This window comes from Salvia hispanica, chromosome 3 (genome assembly GCF_029641045.1).
Source record: "Salvia hispanica isolate PSC_SH4W2 chromosome 3, Shi_PSC_v1, whole genome shotgun sequence".
NCBI classification, from domain to species: domain Eukaryota; kingdom Viridiplantae; phylum Streptophyta; class Magnoliopsida; order Lamiales; family Lamiaceae; genus Salvia; species Salvia hispanica.
In genome coordinates, this window is record NC_142694.1 from 946,395 (window position 1) to 971,530 (window position 25,136).

At 36.1% G+C, this 25,136-nt stretch overlaps 3 protein-coding genes and 2 pseudogenes across 6 annotated transcripts; 1 reads left to right on the top strand and 4 right to left on the bottom strand.

The window, feature by feature from the left end:
* Positions 1-1,647: 1,647 nt before the first annotated feature.
* On the bottom strand, positions 1,648-4,367 carry LOC125212757 (putative RING-H2 finger protein ATL21A). Of its 2 annotated transcripts, none has more exons than XM_089067651.1 (2): positions 3,659-4,367; positions 1,648-2,221 (listed from the first exon to the last, which is right to left on the bottom strand). In XM_089067651.1, the coding sequence occupies exons 1-2, from the start codon at positions 4,293-4,295 to the stop codon at positions 1,866-1,868; spliced, it is 993 nt and encodes a 330-aa protein (XP_088923777.1). In that variant the 5' UTR covers positions 4,296-4,367; the 3' UTR covers positions 1,648-1,865. The 2 variants fall into 2 exon arrangements, with proteins under 2 accessions (XP_088923777.1, XP_047968961.1); XM_048113004.2 differs by having other exon boundaries at positions 1,648-2,272.
* A 728-nt stretch (positions 4,368-5,095) lies between these two features.
* Positions 5,096-6,335, bottom strand: LOC148929842 (uncharacterized; annotated as a pseudogene).
* Positions 6,152-10,207, bottom strand: LOC125209028 (choline monooxygenase, chloroplastic-like). 3 transcript variants are annotated; one of them, XM_048108609.2, is made up of 11 exons: positions 10,144-10,207; positions 8,671-9,088; positions 8,241-8,286; positions 8,013-8,148; positions 7,799-7,873; positions 7,512-7,718; positions 7,334-7,429; positions 6,974-7,095; positions 6,761-6,854; positions 6,612-6,662; positions 6,152-6,481 (listed from the first exon to the last, which is right to left on the bottom strand). In XM_048108609.2, the coding sequence occupies exons 2-11, from the start codon at positions 9,044-9,046 to the stop codon at positions 6,344-6,346; spliced, it is 1,341 nt and encodes a 446-aa protein (XP_047964566.1). In that variant the 5' UTR covers positions 9,047-9,088; positions 10,144-10,207; the 3' UTR covers positions 6,152-6,343. The 3 variants fall into 3 exon arrangements, with proteins under 3 accessions (XP_047964566.1, XP_047964565.1, XP_088923229.1); XM_048108608.2 differs by lacking the exon at positions 10,144-10,207 and adding an exon at positions 9,711-10,043; XM_089067103.1 differs by having other exon boundaries at positions 6,369-6,504.
* Positions 10,208-12,369: 2,162 nt separating this feature from the next.
* LOC125214360 (choline monooxygenase, chloroplastic-like) lies at positions 12,370-15,315 on the top strand (annotated as a pseudogene).
* Positions 15,316-18,200: 2,885 nt separating this feature from the next.
* On the bottom strand, positions 18,201-19,405 carry LOC125214372 (F-box/LRR-repeat protein At1g55660-like). The gene is made up of 2 exons (XM_048115372.1): positions 18,491-19,405; positions 18,201-18,425 (listed from the first exon to the last, which is right to left on the bottom strand). Exons 1-2 carry the CDS (start codon positions 19,403-19,405, stop codon positions 18,201-18,203), a joined length of 1,140 nt encoding a protein of 379 aa, XP_047971329.1.
* Positions 19,406-25,136: the final 5,731 nt, after the last annotated feature.

Below are 25,136 nucleotides of genomic sequence, written 5' to 3' on the forward strand. Positions count from 1 at the left end.
GCCCGAATAGCCCACCAAATTTATAGGGTTGGGGCTGAAAATTTCTAGCCCGATAAAATTACAGCCCGACTAGCCCGCACCCGATTAACCCTCAACCCATTAGGGCTAGACCCGAAAACCCGATGGGCTGGCCTGAAAACCCGATAAAATTTCTATTGTTCTATTTGTTTGACTCTAATTCGACACTTTATTAGTTATTTTATAATATAGATTACTAAAAAAATAACTTTCAATTTTATATATTAAATTTTTATTAACATAATAATAGATATATAAATTAGAAAATTCAAATTCACTAAAAAAATATATTTAAATTTCTAAAACATATTTTAAAATTTCTTAATGTTTATATTTTATTTTGCATAAATCTCAAAGATTAGTATTTGATCATGTTTATGTTTGAGTTTAAGCATATATCTCAAATTTATCATAATTAAATATTTTACATTTTATAAATATAGCTAATTTTCACCATTATTTATTGGATTGTACGCATGTTAATTTTATCGATAGCAACCCGATTAGCCCGCTGGGCTAGCCCGAAACCCGAGCTTTTAGGGTTAGGGGTTGAACTTCTATAACCCGAAAAAATCACAGCCCGATTAGCCCGCACCCGATTGACCCGCAACCCGAATAGGATTGGCACGAAACCCGGTGGACTGGCCCGATTGACATCCCTAATCACTCCCCACCTCTTTCAGATGGCATATGGAACTGGTGAATTCTCTTTTTGTTCTTTTTAATTTGAATCTTTTACTTACATTTTGATCTGTTTATAATGCTGCTTTTTCAGTGGTGATCCACCCTCGAGTTCAGAATTTGTTGGGGATTTCATTGACGACGCCACATTCAGCTGGAAAATAGACATCTTGAAATTAGAGTGAGTAGAAATATTACTCCTAGTATTTTGAACAAAGTTGTTTTTTCTCTTCAAACAATATGACCAAGTGGTTTAAACAGTGTGTAAACTATGATTTTGAAGCGTGAACTGCTTTCCCCGATTCCCTGTTATGTTTCATCGATTTTGTTTTAATTGTCGGTGTTTAGTTCATCTCTCACACTGGCACATACAAATACGATATAATATGAAATTTACATATGAGTTGCATGTTATCCTTGTATGATAATAATGTGTGTGAAAACATGTTTTTATATCACATGATTTGGACCATTTCTACTATAAATATTTTTGTGGGTTTAATTCATTACTCTACGTTATGCAAAGTACTCCCTCCGTTCCAGATAATTCGGGACACTTTGACTCGGCACGAGTTTTAAGAAATCTAATGGAAAGTGAGTTGAAAAAGTTGGTGGGATCAGGGATGTGGGTCCTACTTTTAAAGTATTAGTTTTATAATAAAATGTGAGTAAGAATGAGTTAGTGGAATTTGAGGTCCACTACCAAAACTGGTAAAAGTGAAGTGGGACAAATTATGTGGGACGGCCCAAAATGAAATACTGGGTCGAATTATCTAGGACGGAGGACGGAGTGAGTAAGAAATTAAATGTTGCTACATGTTATATAGCAAAGCATACATTAAAAAGAGCATGAATCAAGGAACATCAAAATAAAAAAGAAGTTATGAAGTGATGTGGAGGGGGCTTGAGCCCCACACAACCGATATTTTTTTAAAAGGAATCTTCAAATTAAGTTGAATGTTAGCAAAAAAGCTTCATCAATAAATAAAAATTGCCTGAACATAAATTCTTATAGAAATTCTACAAATTTGTTGGTCTTAGATAAAACTTAGTTTGGAGTGTTGGAGTATGTGGTGACTAGGTACAGTCTCATTCATTGATTGGACCGTAGTAGTATTTTTTCACTTTATATTTTCAATATTCACGTGGATATATTTCAAGAAGGGTTAATTCCTAGTCCTACACACCGGACAAGAGCCGTTGAGCTTAAGCCACTCGTCTACACATTCTGCATGGAAATAGTGGTTGCATTCCGGAATACTCTTTAGAGTCTCCTTTGGTTGGTAATCGGACAAGCAAATCGGACAACAAACATCGCTCGCTTTGGGAAGCCTACGGCTCTCTCCTAGGACCATCGTTGGGTACGACTGTATGGTGGGCCCGTCGAGGCCGCTCGCCGACCTTATCACCGGCCTTTGGTCGGAGATTGTCATCGGGAGTTCAGACTCGAGGCGGTGCCGGAGGTTGGAAGGCTGAATCAAGCCGCAAGCATAGCATGTGATCCCCATAATACATAGTACTCCTGGTATTCCAAGTCCAAGTATGATTCCATATTTCGCATTTGTTGAAAGAGCTGTACCAAACATACCATAGTTATAACTTTAGTTTTAGTTGTGAACCAACCACTCTATGTAATGGTAAGAGTAATAATTTATTATTTTTTTATGGTTAAATGAACATAAATTTAGAGCGCTGAGACAGAGGGGATCATACTTTAGGGAGTACTACAAATCAGTGGCGGATCTGGGGGCAAGAGGGGGCGGTCGCCCCCTCCGTGCGACTAATTTCTTCTTATCCGGACGTAAAATTACCATGTCCGCCCCCTCCGTTTGCCCCGACGTCGCCCCGAAAATTGGAAAAAATTGTCATTTTCGCCCTAAACCAACCTACTAATATATATTTCGCCCCCTCTATTTATCATTCCTGGATCCGCCACTGCTACAAATTAGGCATATCTCCGCAACATTATATTATAATTGGAAAGTGTCAACATGGCCATAGTTTAAATTAAAAATAAATTTAACTTTTACTCCACTAATTAATTGTCTAACAAGAATGATAAGAATCTTCTAATTTAAAATTAGTACTACTCCTAGTTTTCTTTTGGTCAAAAAACATGTTTTCTTGCATATCATCATACTACTACTATAAAATAACATGTTGAAGTGGAATGGTGAGGTATTTTTGTGTAATGATATTAATCTTTTTCAAACAAGAGTCCAAACAGTTCCTCTCATACCTATGCTAATAGTCGAATTTCCGTGTCATTTCCACCTTACAAAATTTTGACTCATTCCAACAAAATTATTTAACTCACTAGAATTTAAAAAAAAAAAGGTTTCTCAATTTTTTTATAATTATGTGAAAGGGAAACAAACACGGCTGTTAACATGTTCAAATTTCATTTTTATTTTATTTAAATTTTAAATAAAATCCTATCACAAAATACAAATCAATTATTTAGAAAATCCTTTTTCTAAAATCACCTGAAATTCGATTTTTAATTTTTTCCAATTAAAGTACTACTCCCTCTGTCCCCGATTAATTTTCACTCCTTTTCATTTCGATCCGTCCCTCAATAGTTGTCACACTTCATTTTTATGGTAAGTAGGTACCACATTCAACTAAATCAATTCACTCACATTATAAAATCAATATAAAAAGCGGGTCTCACATTCTAAGTAACTTTTTCAACCAACTTTTCTTTACATTTCTCTTAAATCTGTGCACGGTTAAAGAGTGACAATTAATCGAGTACGGAGGGAGTAATAATCTTGATAGAAAACTACTCCATATTCTACTAGATTAGGAAATTAATACATTAGAAGGATCACCTACGGCAAATCGTGATCCATCTCCTAATACACACTCACAAACATAAGTGACTTATGTTTGTGAGTGTGTATTAGGAGATGGATCACGATTTGCCGTAGGTGATCCTTACTGCAAAATTACTGACCTGATTTAGAACGGCGGAAGCAAGCAACGCCAGAGCCCTCTCCATCCTCATCCAATCCGCAAATCCCGCCCTCATTTTCACAAATCCAGCACACCGGCACGTTCCAAAGCAGCTCCAAATCCTCCCCCAAATCCAGCGGCACCTCCACGCTCTTAGCCCTCACACACGCCGCCGGCACCGGCGCCGCCGCATCCGACCTCATCGCGAGAACGGCGCCGAGGCAGTACAGCGGCGTGAATAGATTCGGATCGAAATCGGCGAAATCGGAGGAGCAATTTAGGAAGGCGTAGCTCCTCTCGTAGGTGGCGAGGAACGGCGAGCCGGAAACCGAGAAATTGAGGATCCGAGCCGGCAGGCAGGCGCTCGGATCGTCGACGTGGATGATCTGAGCGGCGTAGTCGATGCGGTTGACGGCGAAGGAGCCGGAGTGGGGCAGGGTTAGGATCGTCTGGTTTTGGGAGCTGCAGCGGAGGTCGAAGCCCGGTAAGCCGCAGGTAGGTGGTTGGCGGCTGGGTAGAGAGAAAGGGAAGCGGATCTCCGGGCCGAGAGCGGCGTCGCAGAATTGGGGATCGCATGGAGCGGCGGAGAGAGAAGGGATTATGGAGAGTGTGAGGAAGAGTGTTGCTGCTGTATTCATGTGGTTTTGTTTGGAGGGAATTTTATGTTTTTTTTGGCTTGGGTTTTTGAAGATGAAATGAAATTCACATTAAAAGAAAAAAATAAGTTTGTTTTAAATTGTTTTTAAGTAGAAAGAGTGGAACATTTGAATATGAATGATAGTGATGAGGTGGACTAAAATATATTTTAAAGTTGAAATTAAAAAGACCAGCATTCAACGACGTGTTTTGGAATTATAGCTATAATAAAATCCAAGTAGAAGAAAAAAACAATTAATCTTGTTAAACTAGGGTAGTAGTAGTAGACTCGTAGTCTTTTCCTGATTTAGATTAAACAGTCCAAGCATTCATTATTGAACTAGTAGTATGAATTTATTGCTACTATAATTTTATAATTAATAAAGATTTCAGTTCTAATGATTTACTTAAGTAACACTATTGAATATCAACCATACGATAGTATATTGTAGGCAATGAAACGCTAAAGTATTATACTAGTAAATTAAAATATTTCGTTTGCTAGATTGCTGTTTTTTTTACTAAGAATGAATGCCACAGAAAGAAGAATACAAGAAAGTAAAACAAATAAAATTAGAGTAAAGCTCTTTTTTGGTCCTTAACATATACAGATTTTTTTATTTTGGTCCATAACATTATCTTTTGAATTATTTGGTCCCTCACAAATAAAAACGGATCACATTTAGTCCGAATTGGACGGAAATGGTTAACTTTAACAGTCAACGAAAATTAATCGAATTTTGACCGGATTAAGTTAATAATTAAGTTAAGAATAAGTTAAAAATTACACTGCCTGCCGGAACTAGTCCCCTCTCCTCCGCCGCCGGAGCCGGTCCCCTCTCTTCCACCGCCCCTCTCCTCCACCGCCAGAGCCGGTGCTGCCGCCGCCGCTGGTATTACTAGTTCTCCTGCTTGATCCCGTAAATTTCTTCTTCCACCAATCCCTCTCACCACCTCCCTTCCACCCCTCCGGCTTCGGCGAAACTCTCCCACTCCCACCACCACCAACAACAACAACAATTTTCTTCCTTCTCTTAGACAAACGCAAACGGAAACGCCATATTCAAAAAGAACCCCTTATACAACAGTTATCCTCGAAGCTCAATCGCCGCTCAATTTTTCTGCTCTCTTCCTTCTTCAATCCCGTCGCCGCTCCTCCTCGATCCGAACCGCCTTCGATTTGATTCTCCGCTCTGAGATGATGCTCGACTATATCCTTGAGCGAGAGCTCGTACGACGATTCCGGCATGTGCCTCACCATCTCCATGAGCTCCGACCGCCCTCTCGCGATCGCCTGAGCTCGCGAATCCGGCGAGAGAAGGGGGAGCGACGGACTAGGGCTCCTGTTCCTCCACAGAGGCGGCGAGATCGCACCGGAATCGTCGGTTTCCACTTTCCATGGCACGAATCGGCGCGAGTTGCACCTCGGAAATAGCGATTCCTACGGCTAAGATAAAGTTGCGGTTAGGATTTTGATGGGATTTTGGGATTTTGAGATGGTGGCGGAGGAGAGGAGACCGACTTCGGCGGAGAGTACCGGCTCCGACAGCGGAGGGGAGAGGACCGGTTCCGGTAGTGTAATTTTTAATTTAATATTAACTTAATTCTTAACTTAATTATTAACTTAATCCGGTCAAAATTCGATTAATTTTCGTTGACTGTTAAAGTTAACCATTTCCGTCCAATTCGGACAAAATGTGACCCATTTTTATTTGTGAGGGACCGAATAATTCAAAAGATAATGTTTTGGACCAAAATCAAAAAATCTTTATATATTAAGGACCAAAAAGGACCTTTAGTCATAAAATTATTTAGCTTAGTAGTTTCGGTGCCTATAATGTCATTTAAGTCACGTAAATAAGTCATCAAAATACTGAGCAAAATAAAATATTGCAACTGAATTATTTTACAGAACATAGATTCGTCAATTGAGACAATGTATACTGTTTTTTAGTTACAATTCACATAGTACATCAAAGTAGAATGGTCTAGTGATATAAACCTCTCTTTTTTAAGGAAATCAACCTCTCTTTTAAGTGCATCTTAGGTTTCATGTGGAGAGATTCTGATGCAGTAGACAATGGAAGTGGTGCATAGCCATCTCAATAGATGGACTATATCGCCCCATGTTATATGCCGGAGACTCCAGCCCTTGTTGGACGCCATTGCATAGTGTTGTGTCTTCGTCCTGCAACAACATCGGCGCCGTCACTGCCACTTTTTATCACCCCTCTCAGAAACAAAAAGAGAGAAAAAAGATGAAGAGGAAAACATAGAATCCAACATTTAAATACAAATGTTGCTCAGAAGCAGCGCACCTGCACTCTTTCACTGTCTCGTAGGCTCTCTTCGATGAAATCGCTATCACCCTAAATACCATAGAGTAGAAGCTTACATATGCAGCAAAATAACAAGATCTCAATGCATGGTAGAATCCAGTTTAAATACAACAAATTGTACTACATACCACAAGAGAAGCATCTAAGAAGTAGTCGAAAATCACTTGGCATTTCTGGGGCCCCATTGGTAGTACGAGATTAGTGTCCATCCAAGGCCCGTACCTGAGTTTGAGTTTCAGATAGGACTAATGATCAATTAAACTAACACAGACAAAAGATTAATGACCATCATCACATGCATTTACCAACCAATTCCAAAAAAAAAGAATGAAATAGCTAACCTATTAATCATGAAGTTTGGATAAACAAATGCATAAAAAGCTTTTTCCCCCAATCTTTCATTTTCTTCTTGCGAGTCCTTGGTAATGCCGGCACAACTTTGGACGCTGACTTTTTCATACATCTTGATGATAGAGGAGAGCGTCCATGAATGAATGATAGAGGCAGCGTAAAAGGTAAATTAAACTTAATCCTAACAATATGATTAATTAGCTGAAAGGATTTCAATAAAGGGCAGGATTCGAAATTTTAGAGCACTATTGAGCATACTAATGGCCTTACAATCCAAATTCATGATATAGGTGAACATATAAAAGAGAAATTCATAGATTATATGTAATGATTTTGTTGAGTTAACGTACTTTGGTAGAATATGAGTCAAGCTGTAGACCAGATGCAAGACCTTTATGTGCATACGGCACGTGATAACCACCATCTAAATAGTTGTCGCAGAAAACCTGCAGAAGAAATGACACAATATTGTGTTGCTTACATGGTAATAGATCTTGACATAACTCGGATTAGAATGTTCTACCAGACCTTCCAATTGCAGTCAAGCGTGTATGTACGTCGGCAAACATATTTCAATGACGTATCAACTCCATTGGCACTCAGTTGCTCTGCTGCATCACCTAGCCATTCATTGCCTACACCCTCCGAATCAGGATTATCATTTGGCACAGCTCCAAAATTGATTAAAACAAATGGCCCCCAAATGGCAACTCTAAGTGGCACAAGTCCCATTTCCTACCTTCCATGAGATCATAAAAGAAAACAAAATTATGGAATGAAGTGAATAAAAAAAAGAGGTTCATGTTGCATATTACATTAGCTTTGAAGTTCTTGATTCCAGTTATTTTTGTTGCCTTTAGAAGTGCTCCATCCAACCCGTAGGTCCAGCCCTAGAAGATAAAAGAATGGGATCGAAGGAAATGAAAATAATCGGTTATGTTAATTATTAGAGCATAATGCATATAGGTATATGTAGATATTCAGATATTGATCCTTGGCCAATTACAATAACTGCTCCCGAAAACTCACATGATATGGACAAGCAAAACAAGACGTTTTCCCTGTTCCTGCAACAAGTAGAGATGCATGATGGCGGCACACATTGTGGAAAGCATGCAGCATTCCCTTTTCATCCCGAGACACAATGTATTCGACATTCCCCAATCTGTTGAATCGGTATTTAGATACCTTTAGAACATTGTTAAATTTATCAAATAAAAGATTTCTGCATGCTTGAATGAGTTCTCACTGTAGTACCTGCCAGTAAAATAATCACAAGGCTCTGTGATCTGTTCAGTATATCCTACGAATTTCAGAAAAAAAACACACAAATCAGGGGAGATAGTGAAAGAAAGACAATACACATCGTATTTGACATAAACAAAAGTATACTACATTAGCCTACATAGGCATGCCAAAGTGAATTGTAATATTATAAAGTCGTCTGCTGCTGCATGGTCTTAAAGTAATTACTAGAAAGGGAATTTTCCCAAGCAAGGTTTCATTAGCAAGCCTTGAACATTTGTCATAAGTTTTGTTAAATTTAACTATCATTTCAAATAAATCCTGCATAATAAGATATACACTTGTAACCACATAGCTTTGTATAACACATTCACTTAAGGAAGAAGAACAAGAAAGCATCATTAACAAAACTATATTAGAAGAAATTAAGAAAACGGGGTACCAACAGCTTGCCATCCAGTGTAGAAGACTCGATTAAGCTCAAAACCATAGAAATCAGGGTCGGTGTACCAGCTACTTGGTGGGGTGAATGCTTCTTCTACAGGAATTTTGGGGTTGAATCCTCCAACCAATCTTTCCATTTTCCGGCTAGAATTTTTATCCATTTCTTCTCCGCACCTAAATTCTTGAAACGAATAATCATCACTCTTACTGCTGTTGTGAATCTGTTGACAGCGGTGGCGGCCACTATTACTTATGTCAAAAGAAAATTTTGACTGATTAATGGGTTTGTTGATGACGTTGAACTGGGTTCGTTGAGATTCTGACAGGTTGTTGAAAACAGGGAGGTTCTGCAGCAGCAACATCTTCACAGCCATGGCGATTGTGAGATGCGATGCTCACGAGTTTTTCTGTGGAAACTATAACAGAGCCAATGGTCAATTTGTAAGTAGATATGTAAAAAACTATTGTTTTCTTAAATACAACATCAAAACTTTGTAAACACAGCAGTTTGGCACCAAGACCAAGAGCAATGATAAGAGATAGTACTATTTGCAATCCCATTACTACAAATCAACCTTCTATGTTGATAGTCATGTTTGATCACACCACAGAAATAAAACAGCTTGACTTGATAAATTGAATGCTGAAGGTTTGCTTGAGATGTTATCAAATTGCAATTCAGCAGAAGGTTTCTAAAGAAGTCCATTCATAGAAGTTTACAGCTTATTACATAATTATGCAATATTTAAAGGACCTTTATGCAACTGACACAAATTGAGTGGTGAAATTGTAATTTACACGAGTTTGATAGTCAGAGTGCAATTTAGTAACATTTGCAGTGCACTAGAGGTGATTATGATATTGAGGATAAGGATTAAGGTAGACTATACATTTTATAGAAATAATTTATTAACTTCATAAAAGTTGAAGAGCTAAATTATATGCTAAACTCAAGTCAAAATAGGATCTTGCATCGCTCAAAATTCCCAATTGCAGTCAAAATTGCATGAAAAGCTATCTCTAACCCCAGTCACTAACCCGTCGCCGGCGACCCTGCAACTCCGGCTATCGTAGTCCGAATCGGAGCCACGGCCATACCCCTCTCCCTTCCGTCAACAAAACCCCTCAATCAATTTCTCGATCCAGCGTCGATTTGATACCAGAATTCGAATCTAAACACTGCAGAACCCTAGCTCCGCCGCGCCGCTTTTCCACTTCAATTCCGCCTCCGCCGGCCTTCTGATGAGCAATTCGACACCACGAGCTCAGGCCCCGAGCTCCGGCGGTTCAATCCCCTCAGTCAATTCAGCGATCCCGCGCCGATTGCCGGAATCGCAAAACAAATCTTACCCACTCGCTTATACATACATGCAACCTAGCACTTGAACTTAGCTATACTACACATTAATTACTAATACTAGCAAATAATTGCATGATTAAATAATTTAAATTGAACGAGAAGAGCGCTTACCTTAATTATAAATCATTTGCAGAAAATGGAAACTTAGCCTGAGTTATATATAAATAAGAAATTACTATTTAAATGTACCTGTACAAAATATAGTAGCGGCAGCCGGCAGCATACCAAATAAAACAAGAAAATATTTAAATCAATGCAAAATGAGACAAAACTACATTCTCAATTTTATAGTTAATAAAATAGAATATTACTCCCTCCTTCAAATAGAAATATAAATATTTGGAACGATATATATTTTAATGCATAACTAATAATAATAAGAAAAAGATAGAAAGATTACGTATTATTGGATTATTAGTGGAGAACGATGTTCATCTTTTTAGAGAGACATGCTTGTATGAATCGGCGGAATTCGTATAAGCATACCTATACCTAGATGCAACCATGTCTAACATGTTTGGAAATGCTATTATGAATTTAGCGTATTCAAATCAGCAACATATAATGAAACCATTGCAAATTAGCTATCATATAACGATTTTTAAGTGGCTATAAGCAGCAATTAGAAAAGTTTTGTACACTATTGGTTGAAATTATATTAATGTTTGTTTTGTGAAGTCAAGGTTATCAGCCTTATTCTAATTTACCCAAGTCTTTTGGTTTTGAATTACAGATATGTTTCAGTTATTTGTGATGTGGAGAAAATTTTCTATTGAAATACCATACTAATAACGAATTAGGAGGTAGTGGGATTGAATTTTACAAACTAATGATTATGTCCTTAATAATAATTCTTCTTCTAATTTAAATTTATCTTAAAATTTTCTTTTACTTAAACAATCTTGTTATGTAAAAATATTATTTAAATCTAGATGTTATGCATAGTTATGTACTAGTAGATATGGAATCATATAGAATTCTCTAGATATCAATATTATGTAAGAGTTAATAAAATATCTAAATGTGTAGAATAAAAAATTATACAGTAGAAAATTTTAGAAAATAGGAAGAATGCCTATATATATATATAATAAGTGTGTTGTATTACTTTGGACAATTTGAGAAGTAGAAAAGTTAGACTTTGCTTGTCTCATACACTCAGAATTCATTATAAATACACTTGATAAGACACAAAGAAAAACTTTAGAAGAATACTACAAATTACAATTTATTTTCATTGACTACCCTAATTTTAATTTTGAAAGACAATTGATTGAAACCAATAATTAAGTAAATGGAAAACACTTTTGCTTCATAAATAACCGCTTAATCTCAATTTCCATGAAAAAAAAGAAACTAATTGTTCAATCTCCACTCTTATCATCATTGGACCCCTTGATTAACATAGTGTATAGCCACCGATTCTAAGTGACACTAATATCCTCCACTAGCCTCGTCGAAATATTTAATCCCCAAGGTATTCCACTTGTCTACATCGGAGAATTCCTTATGACAGCTTATAATGTCTCTCCACCATATGCAAGCAACTCAAACTCCTTAGATTTCCGAGAATATTAATGATGACTTTGTAGAAAGATCTGCGCCTATCTTGCTCTTGACGAATTTCGTAACTCCGCTCTCAATGTTGCGGCTGTTTTATCAAAGCATCATCACTAGGCTTGTACTCCATTTAAAATTTCTAATTCATGAAATACTACAGCTTACATATCTATATATAATTAACGAAGTCATAATAAGTTTCCTTATCCAATAGCAAGTTTCCTTGTTTAAATATTCTTTCCTTTTCCCAAAGCTAGAGTAGCCATTTTTATTTCCTTTTTTGATGATTGAGTTTGAATATAAGTTAATTACCTTATATATCCATCCAACCGCACTTCTCTTTCCATTTAATTACGCAAAATTATGGCAGTATTGGTAATTGATGTGTAGTAGCTAAGTTGAGTGCGAGTGTAGACGACGACACCACAGGTAGGGTTTATAGGTGGTGGCGCCGCCATCATACATGGCTTTTCCTTTATGTTGATGTTCTGTGTGTGACCGTAGGCTGCATGTACGTAGAAGCGAGTGTTTAGTAGTGTTTGAGCACACCGGAATTCCGGCAGGGTATGGCGAGGGTTCTCGCCAGCTCCGTCGCGGGATTTCCGAAGGTGTCATGTCATCAATTCAGGTGACCAAGTAGTTAGGACGAGTGCGATTGATTGAAGGGTGAGATTTGTATTTGCAATTCCGGCAATTGACACGAGATCGCTGAATTGATTGAGGGGATTCGACCCCGGAGCACGGGGCCTAAGCTCGTGGTGTCAAATTGTTCATTAGATGGCCGGCGGAGGCGGAATTGAAGTGGAATTCTGGTATCAAGTCGATGTTGGATCGAGAAATTGGTTGAGGGATTTTGTTGACGGAAGGGAGAGGAGTATGGCCGTTGCTCCGATTCAGACTACGATAGCAGAAGTTGCAGGGTCACCGGCGACGGGTTAGTGATTGGGGTTAGAGAAACTTTTCATGCAATTTTGACTGCAATTTCGGTAGACGAAGCACTCACCCCACCAAGTAGCTGGTGGTACACTGACCCTGATTTCTATGGTTTTGAGCTTAATCGAGTCTTCTACACTGGATGGCAAGCTGTTGGTACCCCGTTTTCTTAATTTCTTCGAAAATAATTCTGTAGATGATGCTTTCTTGTTCTTCTTCCTTAAGTGAATGTATTATACAAAGCTATGTGGTTATACATGTATATCTTGTTATGAAGGATTTATTTGGCATGATAGCTAAAGTGTTAAACATAACAAAACTTATGACAATGTTTATTTTTGGTACAAGGCTTGCTAATGAAACCTTGCTTGGGATTACAACAAAAATCCCTTTCTAGTAATTACTCCACTTTAGGACCATGCAGCTGCAGACGACTTTATAGGATTACAATTCACTTTGGCGTTCCTATGTAGGCAAATGTAGGATAATTTTGTTTATGTCGAGATTGATGTGACACTGTCTTGCTTCTACCATCTTCCCTTATTTGTATGTTTTTTTTCTCAAATTCTTAGGATATACTAAACAGATCACAGAGCCTTGTGTTTATTTTATTTTACTGCAAGTACCGTACTACAATGAGAACTCGTTCAAGCATGTATAAATCTTTTATTAAACATTTTAATATAACCATGTTCTAAAGGTATCTATGTACCGATTACAACAGATTGGGGAACGTCGAATACATTGTGTCTCGGGATGAAAATTGTATGTTGCATGCTTTCCACAATGTGTGCCGCCATCATGCATCTATAGTTGTTGCAGGAGCAGGGAAAACGTATTGCTTTGCATGTCCATATCATGTGAATTTCCCGGATCACAAAGGTTAATTGTGACTTAAAAGGAATTGGCCAAGGATCAGTTTCTGGATATCTAAATATACTTCATATGCATTATGCTCTAATAAATAACATAACCGATTATTTTCATTTCCTTAGTTCTCATTCTTTTATCTTCTAGGGTTGGATGGAGCACTTCTAAAGCCAACAAAAATAACTGAAATCGAGAACTTCAAGGCCGATGTAATATGCAACATGAACCTCTTTTTTTATTCACTTCATTCCATAATCTTGTTTTCTGTTATGACCCGATTTGGAGGGTGTACGCGGTGAATGGCTAGGTGATGCAGCAGGGCAACTGAGTGCCAATGGAGTTGATATGTCATTGAAATATGTTTGCCGACGTACATACACGCTTGACTGCAATTGTAAGGTATGGTAGAACATTCTGTATAGATTTATCCGAGTTATGCCAAGATCTATATTTGTCCTGTGTAATTTTGTTACCATGTAAGAAAAACAATATTGTGTCATTTCTTCTACAGGTTTTCTGCGACAACTATTTAGATGGTGGTTATCACGTGTCGTATGCACATAAAGGTCTTGCATCTGGTCTCCAGCTTGACTCATATTCTACCGAAGTACGTCAACTCAACAAAATCATTCCATGTAATCTATGAATTTCTCTTTTATATGTTCACAGGTATCATGAATTTGGATTTTAAGGCCATTGATCTTCTCAATTTCGTTCTAAAATTTCAAATCTTGCCCTTTTTTGAAATCCTTTTAACAAACAAAATAATCATATCGTCAGGATCAAGTTTAATTTATACCTTTTACGCTATTCATTTGTGCTTCTATCATTCATTCATGGACGCTCTCCTCTATCATCAAGATGTATGAAAAAGTCAGCGTCCAAAGTTGTGTCGGCATTAACAAGGACTTGCAAGAAGAAAATGAAAGATTGGGGGAAAAAGCTTTTTATGCATTTGTTTATCCAAACTTCATGATTAATAGGTTAGCTAGTTCATTATTTTTTGTTGGAATTGGTTGGTAAATGCATTGATGATTGTCAATAATCTTTTGTGTGTTAGTTAAATTAATCATTAGTACCGTCTAAAACTCAGGCATGGGCCTTGGATGTACACTAATTTCGTACTACCATTGAGGCCTCGAAAATGCCAAGTGATTTTCGACTACTTCTTAGATGCTTCTCTTGTGGTATGTAGTACTTGTTATATTTAAACTGGATCAACCATGCATTAGATTGAACAAACTATTACTACTCCCTCCGTCCCGGATAATTCGTCACAGTTTTTCATTTCGGTCCGTCCCACATAATTTGTCCCACTTCACTTTTACCATTTTTAGTAGTGGACCCCATATTCCACTAACTCATTTCTACTCACATTTTATTATAAAAATAATATATAAAGGTAGGACCCACATTCCACTAACTTTTTCAATCCATTTTTCATTACAATTCTTAAAACCCGTGCCCGGTGAAAGTGACCCGAATTATCCGGGACGGAGGGAGTATTAGATTAAGATCTTGTTATTTAGCTGCATATGTAAGCTTCTATACTATTATACTATGGTATTTAGGGTGATAGCGCTTTCATCGAAGAGAGCTTACGAGACAGTGAAAGAGTGCATGTACGCTGCTTTTTTAGCAACAACTCATATTAGAATGTTGGATTCCATGTTTTCATCTTCGTCTTATTTCTTTTCATTTTTATTGAGAGAAAGGGTTGATAAAAATGACGATGATGATGGTGATGATGACGATGATGCAGGACGAAGACATAGACTATGCAACGGTGTCCAACAAGGGCTGGAGTCTCCGGCATACGACACGGGGTGATTTAGTCTATCTATTGAGATGGCTATGCACCATTTCCATTGACTACTGCATCAAAATCTCTCCATGCATACTAATAGTTATTACGTGTAGAAATATTGATGATAGTATTATATCTCTATTGATATCAGGTGTACCATGCAGTTTATTTAGAAACCTAGTTTGCCAATTTTCTCCATCGCATCATTCGTTTTGCTCAACGAATCAGTCAATTCGGCATATTTTTTTTGCTGCACTCGTTTACCCCATTCAACACTCACAAAGGCATCCTTAACAATGGTGCGGGCATGTTCGTACTCGCCTCTAGATAAAGTACCCAATGCATCGCCATCAAGAACTTTACTATCTTTTCATCATCCCATAATATCATTGGATTTAAATCCCATTGTGCACGCCGAGAGTTAAGATTCATATTATTTGAAACCCTATCTTGCAGTTAACGTAGAGATAATTCAAGTATCTTAGACGAGATGTAATTTTGAACCCCGGACTCTTATTGGAAGGAAGTTGTTAGATCGAACGGATATCGTAATGCCTTCCAAATTAACTTGATGAGATTGCTGACATCGTTTCTCCGTGCCGATTGTGCAAATTTTTGCTCTTCCATGTTGAACAACCGCCCCTTCGCAGACTTTGCATTTTTGCTATAACAATTCCTTCATTATTGATTGAGCTGAAAATACTTTTAAAATCTGTCTCGATATGATCAAACCATTTGTTGGGATTTTTCAAATAGTACAAACTACAATCTTCCCTCTTATCATCATTGGACCCCTTGATTAACATAGTGTATAGCCACTGATCCAAACTGAAACTAATATCCTCCACTAGCCCAACAGATGTAGCCTCGTCGAAATATTTAATCTCTAAGGTATTCCACTTGTCTGCATCGGAGAATTCCATATGATGCCTATAATCTCTCTCCACCATAGGCAAGCAACTCAAACCACTTAGATTTCCGAGAGAATTAATGATGACTTTGTAGAAAGATCTGCGCTTATCTTGCTCGTGATGAATTTCGTAACTCCACTGTCGATGTTGCGACTGTTTTATCAAAGCATCACTAGGCTTGTACTCCATTTTAAATTTCTATATATAGTTAACGAAGTCATAGCAAGTTTCCTTATCAAGTACCAAGTTTCCTTGGTTAACTTTTCTTTCCTTTTCCCAAAGCTAGAGTACTCGTTTTTATTTCCTTTTTTGATGATTGAGTATGAATATAAGTTAATTACCTTATATTCTCATCCCACCACACTTCTCTTTTCATTTAACTACGCAAAAATTTGGCAGTAGTAGTAATTGATGTGTAGTAGCTAAGTTGAGTAATAAAATGACTTGAAATTCGCACGGTGACTTGAAATTCGCACGGTACCTGATCTACGCCAAAATGGCCGGGTACCGTGCGAATTTCAAGTCATATTTTACTAATAGCCGTAATGAGAAAACTACGCATGTTTTATAAGTTCACGACTTTTTGAGCTACGTTTGAAGTTAATGGGAAATATTGGAGAAGTGGCAAAGTTCATGACTTTTCCGGTAAATTGGCCTAAGTTAATTTTAACTAGTCTTCACTCAATATCCACGCAAGATTTTATAGACACGTCATCTTACCTAATGTCATCACAATACAACACATGAATAATTTGCTTGTTTGATCGGTGGTGAAGATGACAAAATAATTGAGAATTTGTATGAATTTTTCAATTGATAAAAAAGAAAAAAATCTTCTCATACCCAATGTAATTATCTCAACAAATCTAAAATTAGTTGAGCCATAAGTTGGTTGGAATAATTTCCTCGTTGCGAGAGGTGTGCCAAAAACTATACGTCATTTCCTATGTGCGTATCGCCCTCCCCTTGTCCGTCCCCTTGTCATCAAGTAGGATCGTGTACAATATAGACATACATTGCCTCTTAATGTGTTGATCAGTAGTAGTAAAACCTATGGTGGTGAACAACTAAGAGACTACATCGAGCTCATGTTTTGCCCTACGCTTGTAGAAAGACATTCTAAGAACATCAAACATCATGTCTACAACCTTGGCGTCTATGTCGGCAAACAAATAATTATCGATAGTTTCAATGATGACTTCGGTAAAACCTCCTTCTACTGTTCTATCCGTATTACTCGGGATAGTACACAGTCTATGAATCACACTGGCAACCTCTGCCGCTTCCAGTTCATTACGACTTTGACATAGATCCATGAGGTGCCCAACGGCACCACATTTGCCAATGAGTCGGTTGGCAAAATTTGTGATAACTTCTTCCTTCGATACTAAAACTTGAGCATCGTTGTTTTATACTACTATGTTACTTCCCTCAATCCAACTGAACTTAGTAATATGAGAAGTTTAACCTTTTTAACCTTTTAATAAAATAAGAGTGTGTAATTAAGTTTAAAAGGGAGAAAAGGATAATCGCTTTGCTACTCTCTCCGTCCCAGATAATTCGACTCAGTATTCCATTTTGGGTCGTCCTACATAATTTGTCCTACTTCACTTTTACCATTTTTTGTAGTGGACCTCATATTCCATTAACTCATTCCTACTCATATTTTATTATAAAACTAATATTTTAAAAGTATGACCGACATCCCACCAACCTTTTCAACTCACTTTTCATTAGATTTCTTAAAACCCGTACCGGATCAAAGTGTCCCAAATTATATGGGATGGAGGGAGTAATATTTTCAAGACAAGTTGATTGCATAAATTCAATGTCTTCATCGCCATAAGAATATTCAGAATATAATTCCAATAGGAACTAATACCTATAGGTTATTTGAGAAGCGAGCGCGCGTGATTTCGAGAGAGATTGGTTTCATCCTCTCCAAGAGGGAGAAACCGTAAATGAGAGAATGATAAATATTTTATTTAATAAAAGACTCCATAGAAACTAAACAGCAAATCATAAAATAAGCTAAATAATTATCAACTCACTTTTGAAATAAAATTAAGTCCCTATCAAATTCAACATCACACAAATGTTTCACAGTTGTCTTCATCATAGTTGGACATCTGCTCAACATCAACCATGCTAGGAGGAAGCTTCACCTCACAACACAAAGTCCCCGTCAAATAGTTCATTACTCTCCGAAACACTTTGTGCGTTTTGTTAAGCCCTTCTATGACCTTGAGACACTTCATGTTGGGAAACGGGGGAGGAGTTTGCTCAAAGGGACCACCATAGCGTTCAAGAGCCTATCAGTTTCAAACAACCATTACTACATACATGCATGTAAGCAATACACTATTAGTAAATGTACCTGTAGAGTGTCCAATGTCAATGAAACCGTGGTAGCGTTCCGACACTGGTGAAACATCCTGACAAAGTTGGTTTGCATCTGATCGAAATCGTCTCCAATGTCATGAATGTCTAAATGGACTTGTTCCAACATCGGAAGATTCACCTTTTCACATTCCCAAGCCTCAAAAGCATTGTAACTAAACGAGGTAAGCAACGGCGCAGAAACCTCTTTCGCTACAATCCAAATACAGGTGATTTCAAAAACCCTAAGCTTTGGAGCCTTTAAAGCAATTACATCAAATGATAAGGTTTTAAGAGTAAGCTCCTCAAGCTCCGGGAGGCCGGAAAAAGGCTCCCTTCTGTCGCGATCATCATCGAAGACCATTTTTCCTTCAAGATGAAAGGTTTTCAAATTCGGCAAAGATAAGCTTCCAGGGAATTTTACCGGGTTGCCCTCTAACCTGAGCTCCCGCAGCGTCTTGCAGGAGATAAGCGCTTCCGGAAGCCACAGATTGGGGTAGTTGGGGGCCTCGAGTCGAAGGGATTGAACGCCGTGGTTGGCGGCGTAGAGGAAGCATTCATCCATGAATTCCCTGTGAGCATCGTAGATGTAGATCCTTCGCTCTTGGAACGAGAGTTTGTCTAGTGAGATATGGAAGTCGTGGAGGGCGGCTGCGGCGTCGCGGCGAGAGAGGAATTGGGAAACAAACTTGCGGTGAGATTGCAATTGGCGATCGCACTCTTCTACGAGAGGGGGATCGGGAAATACACTTGCGGCGAAGCTGAAGTGGAAGCGGAGGCCGGGGAGGGAACGCCACACGTTTTTCCATCTATGGGAGAGAATCATGGTTTCAACGGCTTGAGATGTGTCGATTTTATCGAGGATGAGTAGAAGAATATCATCGGGGAGTTGGCTGATTTTGTCTTCCTCCATTCTTTAACGTCAAGAGATGCTACAAACAAAGACCTTCGAAAAATAATACTCCTACTCCACCACCTTAAAAAGAATGGATTTGAGAGAGATTTGATTGGATTTTATTTCTTTATCTAGTAAATCTTCTTGGAAGAAATAGTAAAATAGTACTCCCTCCGTCCCGCTTTAGCAGTCGCATTGACTTTTCTGCCCTCTTTTTGTAAAAATAATAAAAAATAGTTAAAGAGGAGAAATGGTAAATTAAGATAAACAATAATGTAAATAAGACTTTTCTCTATATTATTCTCTCTTTTAATTTATCATTTCTCTTCTTTAACTTTTTTTTCTCATTTTTATAAAAAAAAAGAGGGCAAAAATGTCAATGAGACTGCTAAAGCGGGACGGGAGTACTAATTTTATTTCTTTATTTGATGAATTTTACTTTTCGTGTATTTATAGTAGTAATATAGAGGTACATAAAGTCATAAAGATATGAAAATAAATCAAATTCTAGTATAGGAGTAATATTTTTCAAATAAATCAACATTTTTAATGTTTTATTTTGGATTGAGACGACCCTATTTCTCGGACAAAATTTTGATTCAAGAAATGAGGAATGGAGATTGTTAAAATTTTGGAGATTGTTAAGAAATGAGAATGGAGATTGAGATTGTAATAAATTTTAGTACTATTAAAAATAGTAATAATTTTATGTACTCCGTATATAATAGTAACATTACTACAATTCGTAAAATAATATATGGGCCTCATCTGCTCCACCTGGCTCGATCAAAGATTTTGAAACCCATTCAAATAATTAAATCAATCCAAAAGGCCCAAAACCAATACTCCTTCGTCTCATTTTAATTTTAATTTAATAAACTAGGGTTACAATATTATTCCTTCCATCCCATATCCCATACAAATAAGAATGCCTTTTTCATTCACACCGTAAAAATCTCTCATTTACGGTAATGGAAAGTTAATGTGGGAGTGGGACCCACTAAGACTATTCTAACTAACATTCTCATGTCATCCCAAATATCATTTTTTTTGGACGCAGGGAGTATTTCTCTGTCTATATGAATGATGCATGAACCTTATCATTCTCGTGTCATCACAAATGTCATTTTTTTTGGATGAAGGGAGTATTTCTCTATCTAAATGAAGATGCATGAACCTTATAAGCAAAGTGGCGGAGGTAATGACCGGCGACGTCGTGGAGAGGCAGTGGGTGCAGGCGAAAGAGAAAGTTTAGGAAAATTATATGACCGAATATATGTAAATATAATTAACAAATATTTGCCCGAAATATGAATCGCAACAGAATAATTAGAGATGCTGATATCTTAGTAGTGTATACTAGTCATATTTGCCCGAAATAAGAATCGCAAAGATGAAAACGAGTAAAGAATCTAGCTATGAAAAGGAGTGAATTTTGAGAGAGATTTGATAGGATACTAATAGTCGAGGAAGAAAGTTTAGGAAATTAATATTTTATTTTTGTATTGGATGAATCTTTTTCGTGTTTGAGGAAGAAAAACGTGCATAAAATTGAAGTGGTTTAGACATTTTTGAAAAAAATATTGTAAGGTTTAGACATAAATTTATATATAAAAAAAAGTTACGAGAATAGAATTTTAGGATACTTATTAAATTTTTATTTTCGGTCTAGTTACTGTTTTGATTTTATTAAAAAAAATGATCAAAATAAGGTACTATAGTACTGCGATTTTAGCATAATTGTTAAAATTTACTTTATTAAGTTTAGTTTGTGTTATAATTTATTTTAAAAAACTGCTCAGAAAGCTGTAATTAAAGTGATCATTACCCTACACAAATTGGAACTAAAACCACAAGAAAAATTGAGACAAAGGAATGTTCATATATTATACGTCAAAAGAGAGTGAGTTTAATTTCCTAAACTCATCTCAATCTTGTAGAAATTCAAATAAGAATTTCGCAAATATATTGCACAAAACAAAAATCCAGCAAGTAAAGCCAAAACAATTCATCAAAAACCCTAACAATAGTCATAGCCAAAAAAAAAAACTTGCTGCAACAATTGATCAAAGGCTACTCTGTCTAGCTAGTAGCGAGATAATCGCCCTTCCCCGAACACAAAACGCGAACGCTGAGGTCGATATCCATATCCATAATCATAATCATAATGATCCGATAGCGGATGTGCAAGTGGATGTCCATAACCTTCATGTAGCGGAGGTGGTTGTGGATATCCATAAACACGAGGAGCCGGAGGTGGTTGTGGATATCCATATCCATATCCATATCCGTATCCATATCCTCCTCCATAGGGAGGAGGAGCGGGACAGGGATTAGAAGGCTTTGGAGGTTCCTTAAAGTAAAGGTTGGCGCAGCACTGTCCGGCCTGCATCGATATAAGCTTTATTGCCGTGGATTTTTGTATCCTCCGCATCAGATTATTCGGTTTAGCATACGCACTTATTTCCACCGTTCCATTCTGGTTCATATTCCACTGCCTTACTACACACACAAATATATGTTCATGTTGTTAATTAGGGTTTTTTTATGAAAATTAATTTGGGAAATTTCGAATTAGGAAAAACACTACCTGCTCTGCAATCAAGGCGTATTTTCCTTAACGACTTTTCCCATCGTTCATCGTCAAGATCCACTTTTAGGACACAATTCTGCAACAACAAAAAAAACCCTAAATCAAACCCAAAATTAAACCAAATCAAGTAGTGTAACAAATGGAAACTGAGTGTTCCAGTGTGTGTATATCGATTAATTACCAGAAAATCTACATCTTCTTCTTTGAAAAGTCGCATTGCTTTTAAGCACAAGCGTTTGCAAAAACCTCCAAACATCAAGGCTGGTATTCGGCGTACATCCCTAAATTGATAATTACTCTCCAATGTGTTCACAAACTCCGTATATGTATCATCCCTAACTCAAAACAAAATTTGAATTCACAAAAAATTTTGTATCTGAAAAAAAAAAAGGCAAAGTTGAGGAAGTAAAAGAGTGTCACCTAATTCCTGCAGGCTGCATGGTTTTGTGGAATTCGGCAGAGATGGGACTAAAATACACAAAACAAGGAGAATTGTTAGTACATTTTTTTTTACCTAGATTTTTCATACATGAAAATAAAATAAAAAAAAACAAATGATATCCTACCAAAAATAAAGAATGAATTAGGTTATACACATACAGAATAACAAAAATAAACCAAATAAAATTATTCTTCCACTTGGTATACCAGACCTAAACTGACAAACATGAAAATTGAATTTGAATTCACAGAAAAGTTTATAGCTTAAAAAAAGTCAAATTAAGTTGAAGGAAGTAAATCACATGGAGTAGTTAACTTCTTAATTCTTCTTCTCATTCTTTATACAAGATTTAAAACGAAAGAAAAACTAGCATGAGTATGTACGAGATTATAAATTACACGAACAAATCACATAATCAAAAGTAGACAACGACAAAAAATATTCCAAAACAACTTCATGAATTGAAAAATAGAAGAAAAAAATCCATGAAGAAACTAAAAATCTTACCTGATAATGAAAATAACCACGAAATTGAAAGATTGAAAGGGAGGAGAGAACTCGGTAGAGGTGAGATATGGTGAAGAGAAATCTTGAATGAGAATATGGAGAAGAGAATTCGCGCAGCATATATAAATACTAAAAGATTAGGGAGTAGTATTTTTTTTGGTATGTTTTTACTCTGTATCTTTTAAAAAATTCATTTCCATTTAAATACAATTTCACATAATATCTTTCAAATTTAGTTATTATCTAAATATGAAAGTTATTTTCTCATAATAATTTATGGTCTAAATAAGCTTTATAACTTGAAATAGATTAGGACATTTTTTAATACTATTATATTTTTATGCTCTCTACTAAAATTTCGTAGATTATGTGTTTAAACTATTTTATATTCATACTCTCTAGAAAGGTTAATTAAAAGTTTTAATATTTCAGTATGCTTCTACACATCTTGCAGGTTTAAGGAGAAAAAAGTAAATCTAATGGAGTAAACTTTTTTTAACAAAGATTTAAGTGAATTATAGGGGATTTTTTATGTAGAAATTTAATTTTTTTTCTTTCTAATTATACTTCGTACCTTTCCATTTTTAATGTTGCAATTACATAAAACATTTTTTCTCAAATATAATATTTAAAATTTTAAAATAAATATTTAGGTTTGGCCATTTTCTCTTGAACTTGCCATAAATTAGTAAAATGGATTTAAAGTTATTATTTATAAATTAAATTTTCTCATACAAATAATTTCCTATAATATATTACTCTCTCCGTCCCTGATTAATTGTCACTCTTTGAGCGTGCACAGGTTTTAAGAAATGTAAAGAAAAATCAGTTGAAAAAGTTATTGGAATGTGAGATCCACATTTTTATATTGGTTTAATATAAAATATGAATAGAGTGAGTTAGTGGAATGTGGGAATATAGTAAAAATGAAGTGTGTTAATTATTGAGGGACGGACCGAAATGAAAAAGAGTGACAATTAATCGGGACGGAGGGAGTATTTTAGAAGTACTTAATTGTGAGTATAAAAATAGACAACATTCTTACATATCGCCTAGAAGCTTTTATAAATTATAAAACTTATTTAAAATATAAATTGTCACACATCGAAATCCTTCTATAGTATATAGAATATATTGATACTTAAATTTTGATTAAAATTTTGTGGAAGTATTTCTAGAAAAAAGAATAAATAAACTATGAAAAGAAGTTTTGGGTGATGGAAACGGCATCTTTGACTAAAGTAAATTAAAAAATTTCGTCCAAATGGGCTTGGAACGACACCGTTTGGTGCCACAACCAAAAATCTATTTACAATGGTGAATTCACATTATTTTTGGCATAGATTCACAACCACAAAGATTTATAATTGTGATCTGGTCGTATTTTGCCTATATATAATTCACAATCACGAAATTTTTTAGTCAATAATCACAAAAATGGATTAGATGTTAAAATATCTTTTGTAATCTTTATAGCTATTATATCTTTATTTTTATAATATCATTATGGATATTTCGATATATTCTTTGGAAAACAAGAAACCTTGTGCTTTACTTATTTCCTTTTTTAATATGGGGAGAAGTTGGAGAATGAGAGTAGAATTTTGGTGAGAATAATAACTAATTTACTTTTCGTGGTTTAGTAAGAAACTTTATGAAAATAATAAATTTAAAAAAAAAAAGAGGAGTCATTATTGAAAGTTTGAAAATTTTCAAAAAAGATACTCCTAAACATAGCAAAAATGCCCCAGGTTGTGATATATTTTTAGATCAACCTTATTCTAGAAACTCACAAATGTTGTAATAAATTTTATTTCTGATAAAAAAATATTTCTAATAATTTTATATACTCCATAAATAACATTACAACAATTCCTAACATAATGGGCCCATTTATTGTATTCGGACATGACTCTCAAAGATTTTGAAACCTATTCAAATATTTGAATCAATCCAAAATTCTAACCAACAGGCCCAAAGCAATACTCCTAGTCCTTTAAGTCTCATTTAAGATTTTAATTTTTTTTTCTAATATGGTCATTAAGTATTAGAGTGTTATTTATGTCACATCCATAGTCTGAACATAATTAATTTTATTTAATTTCATAAAAGAAAAAAAATATTTATGTGAAGAATTTTCTACTAGTAAGGCCAAAAAGTAGGTTGAGGTTGGGACTCCCCAGCATCGGCGGTCAAAAAGTTTATTG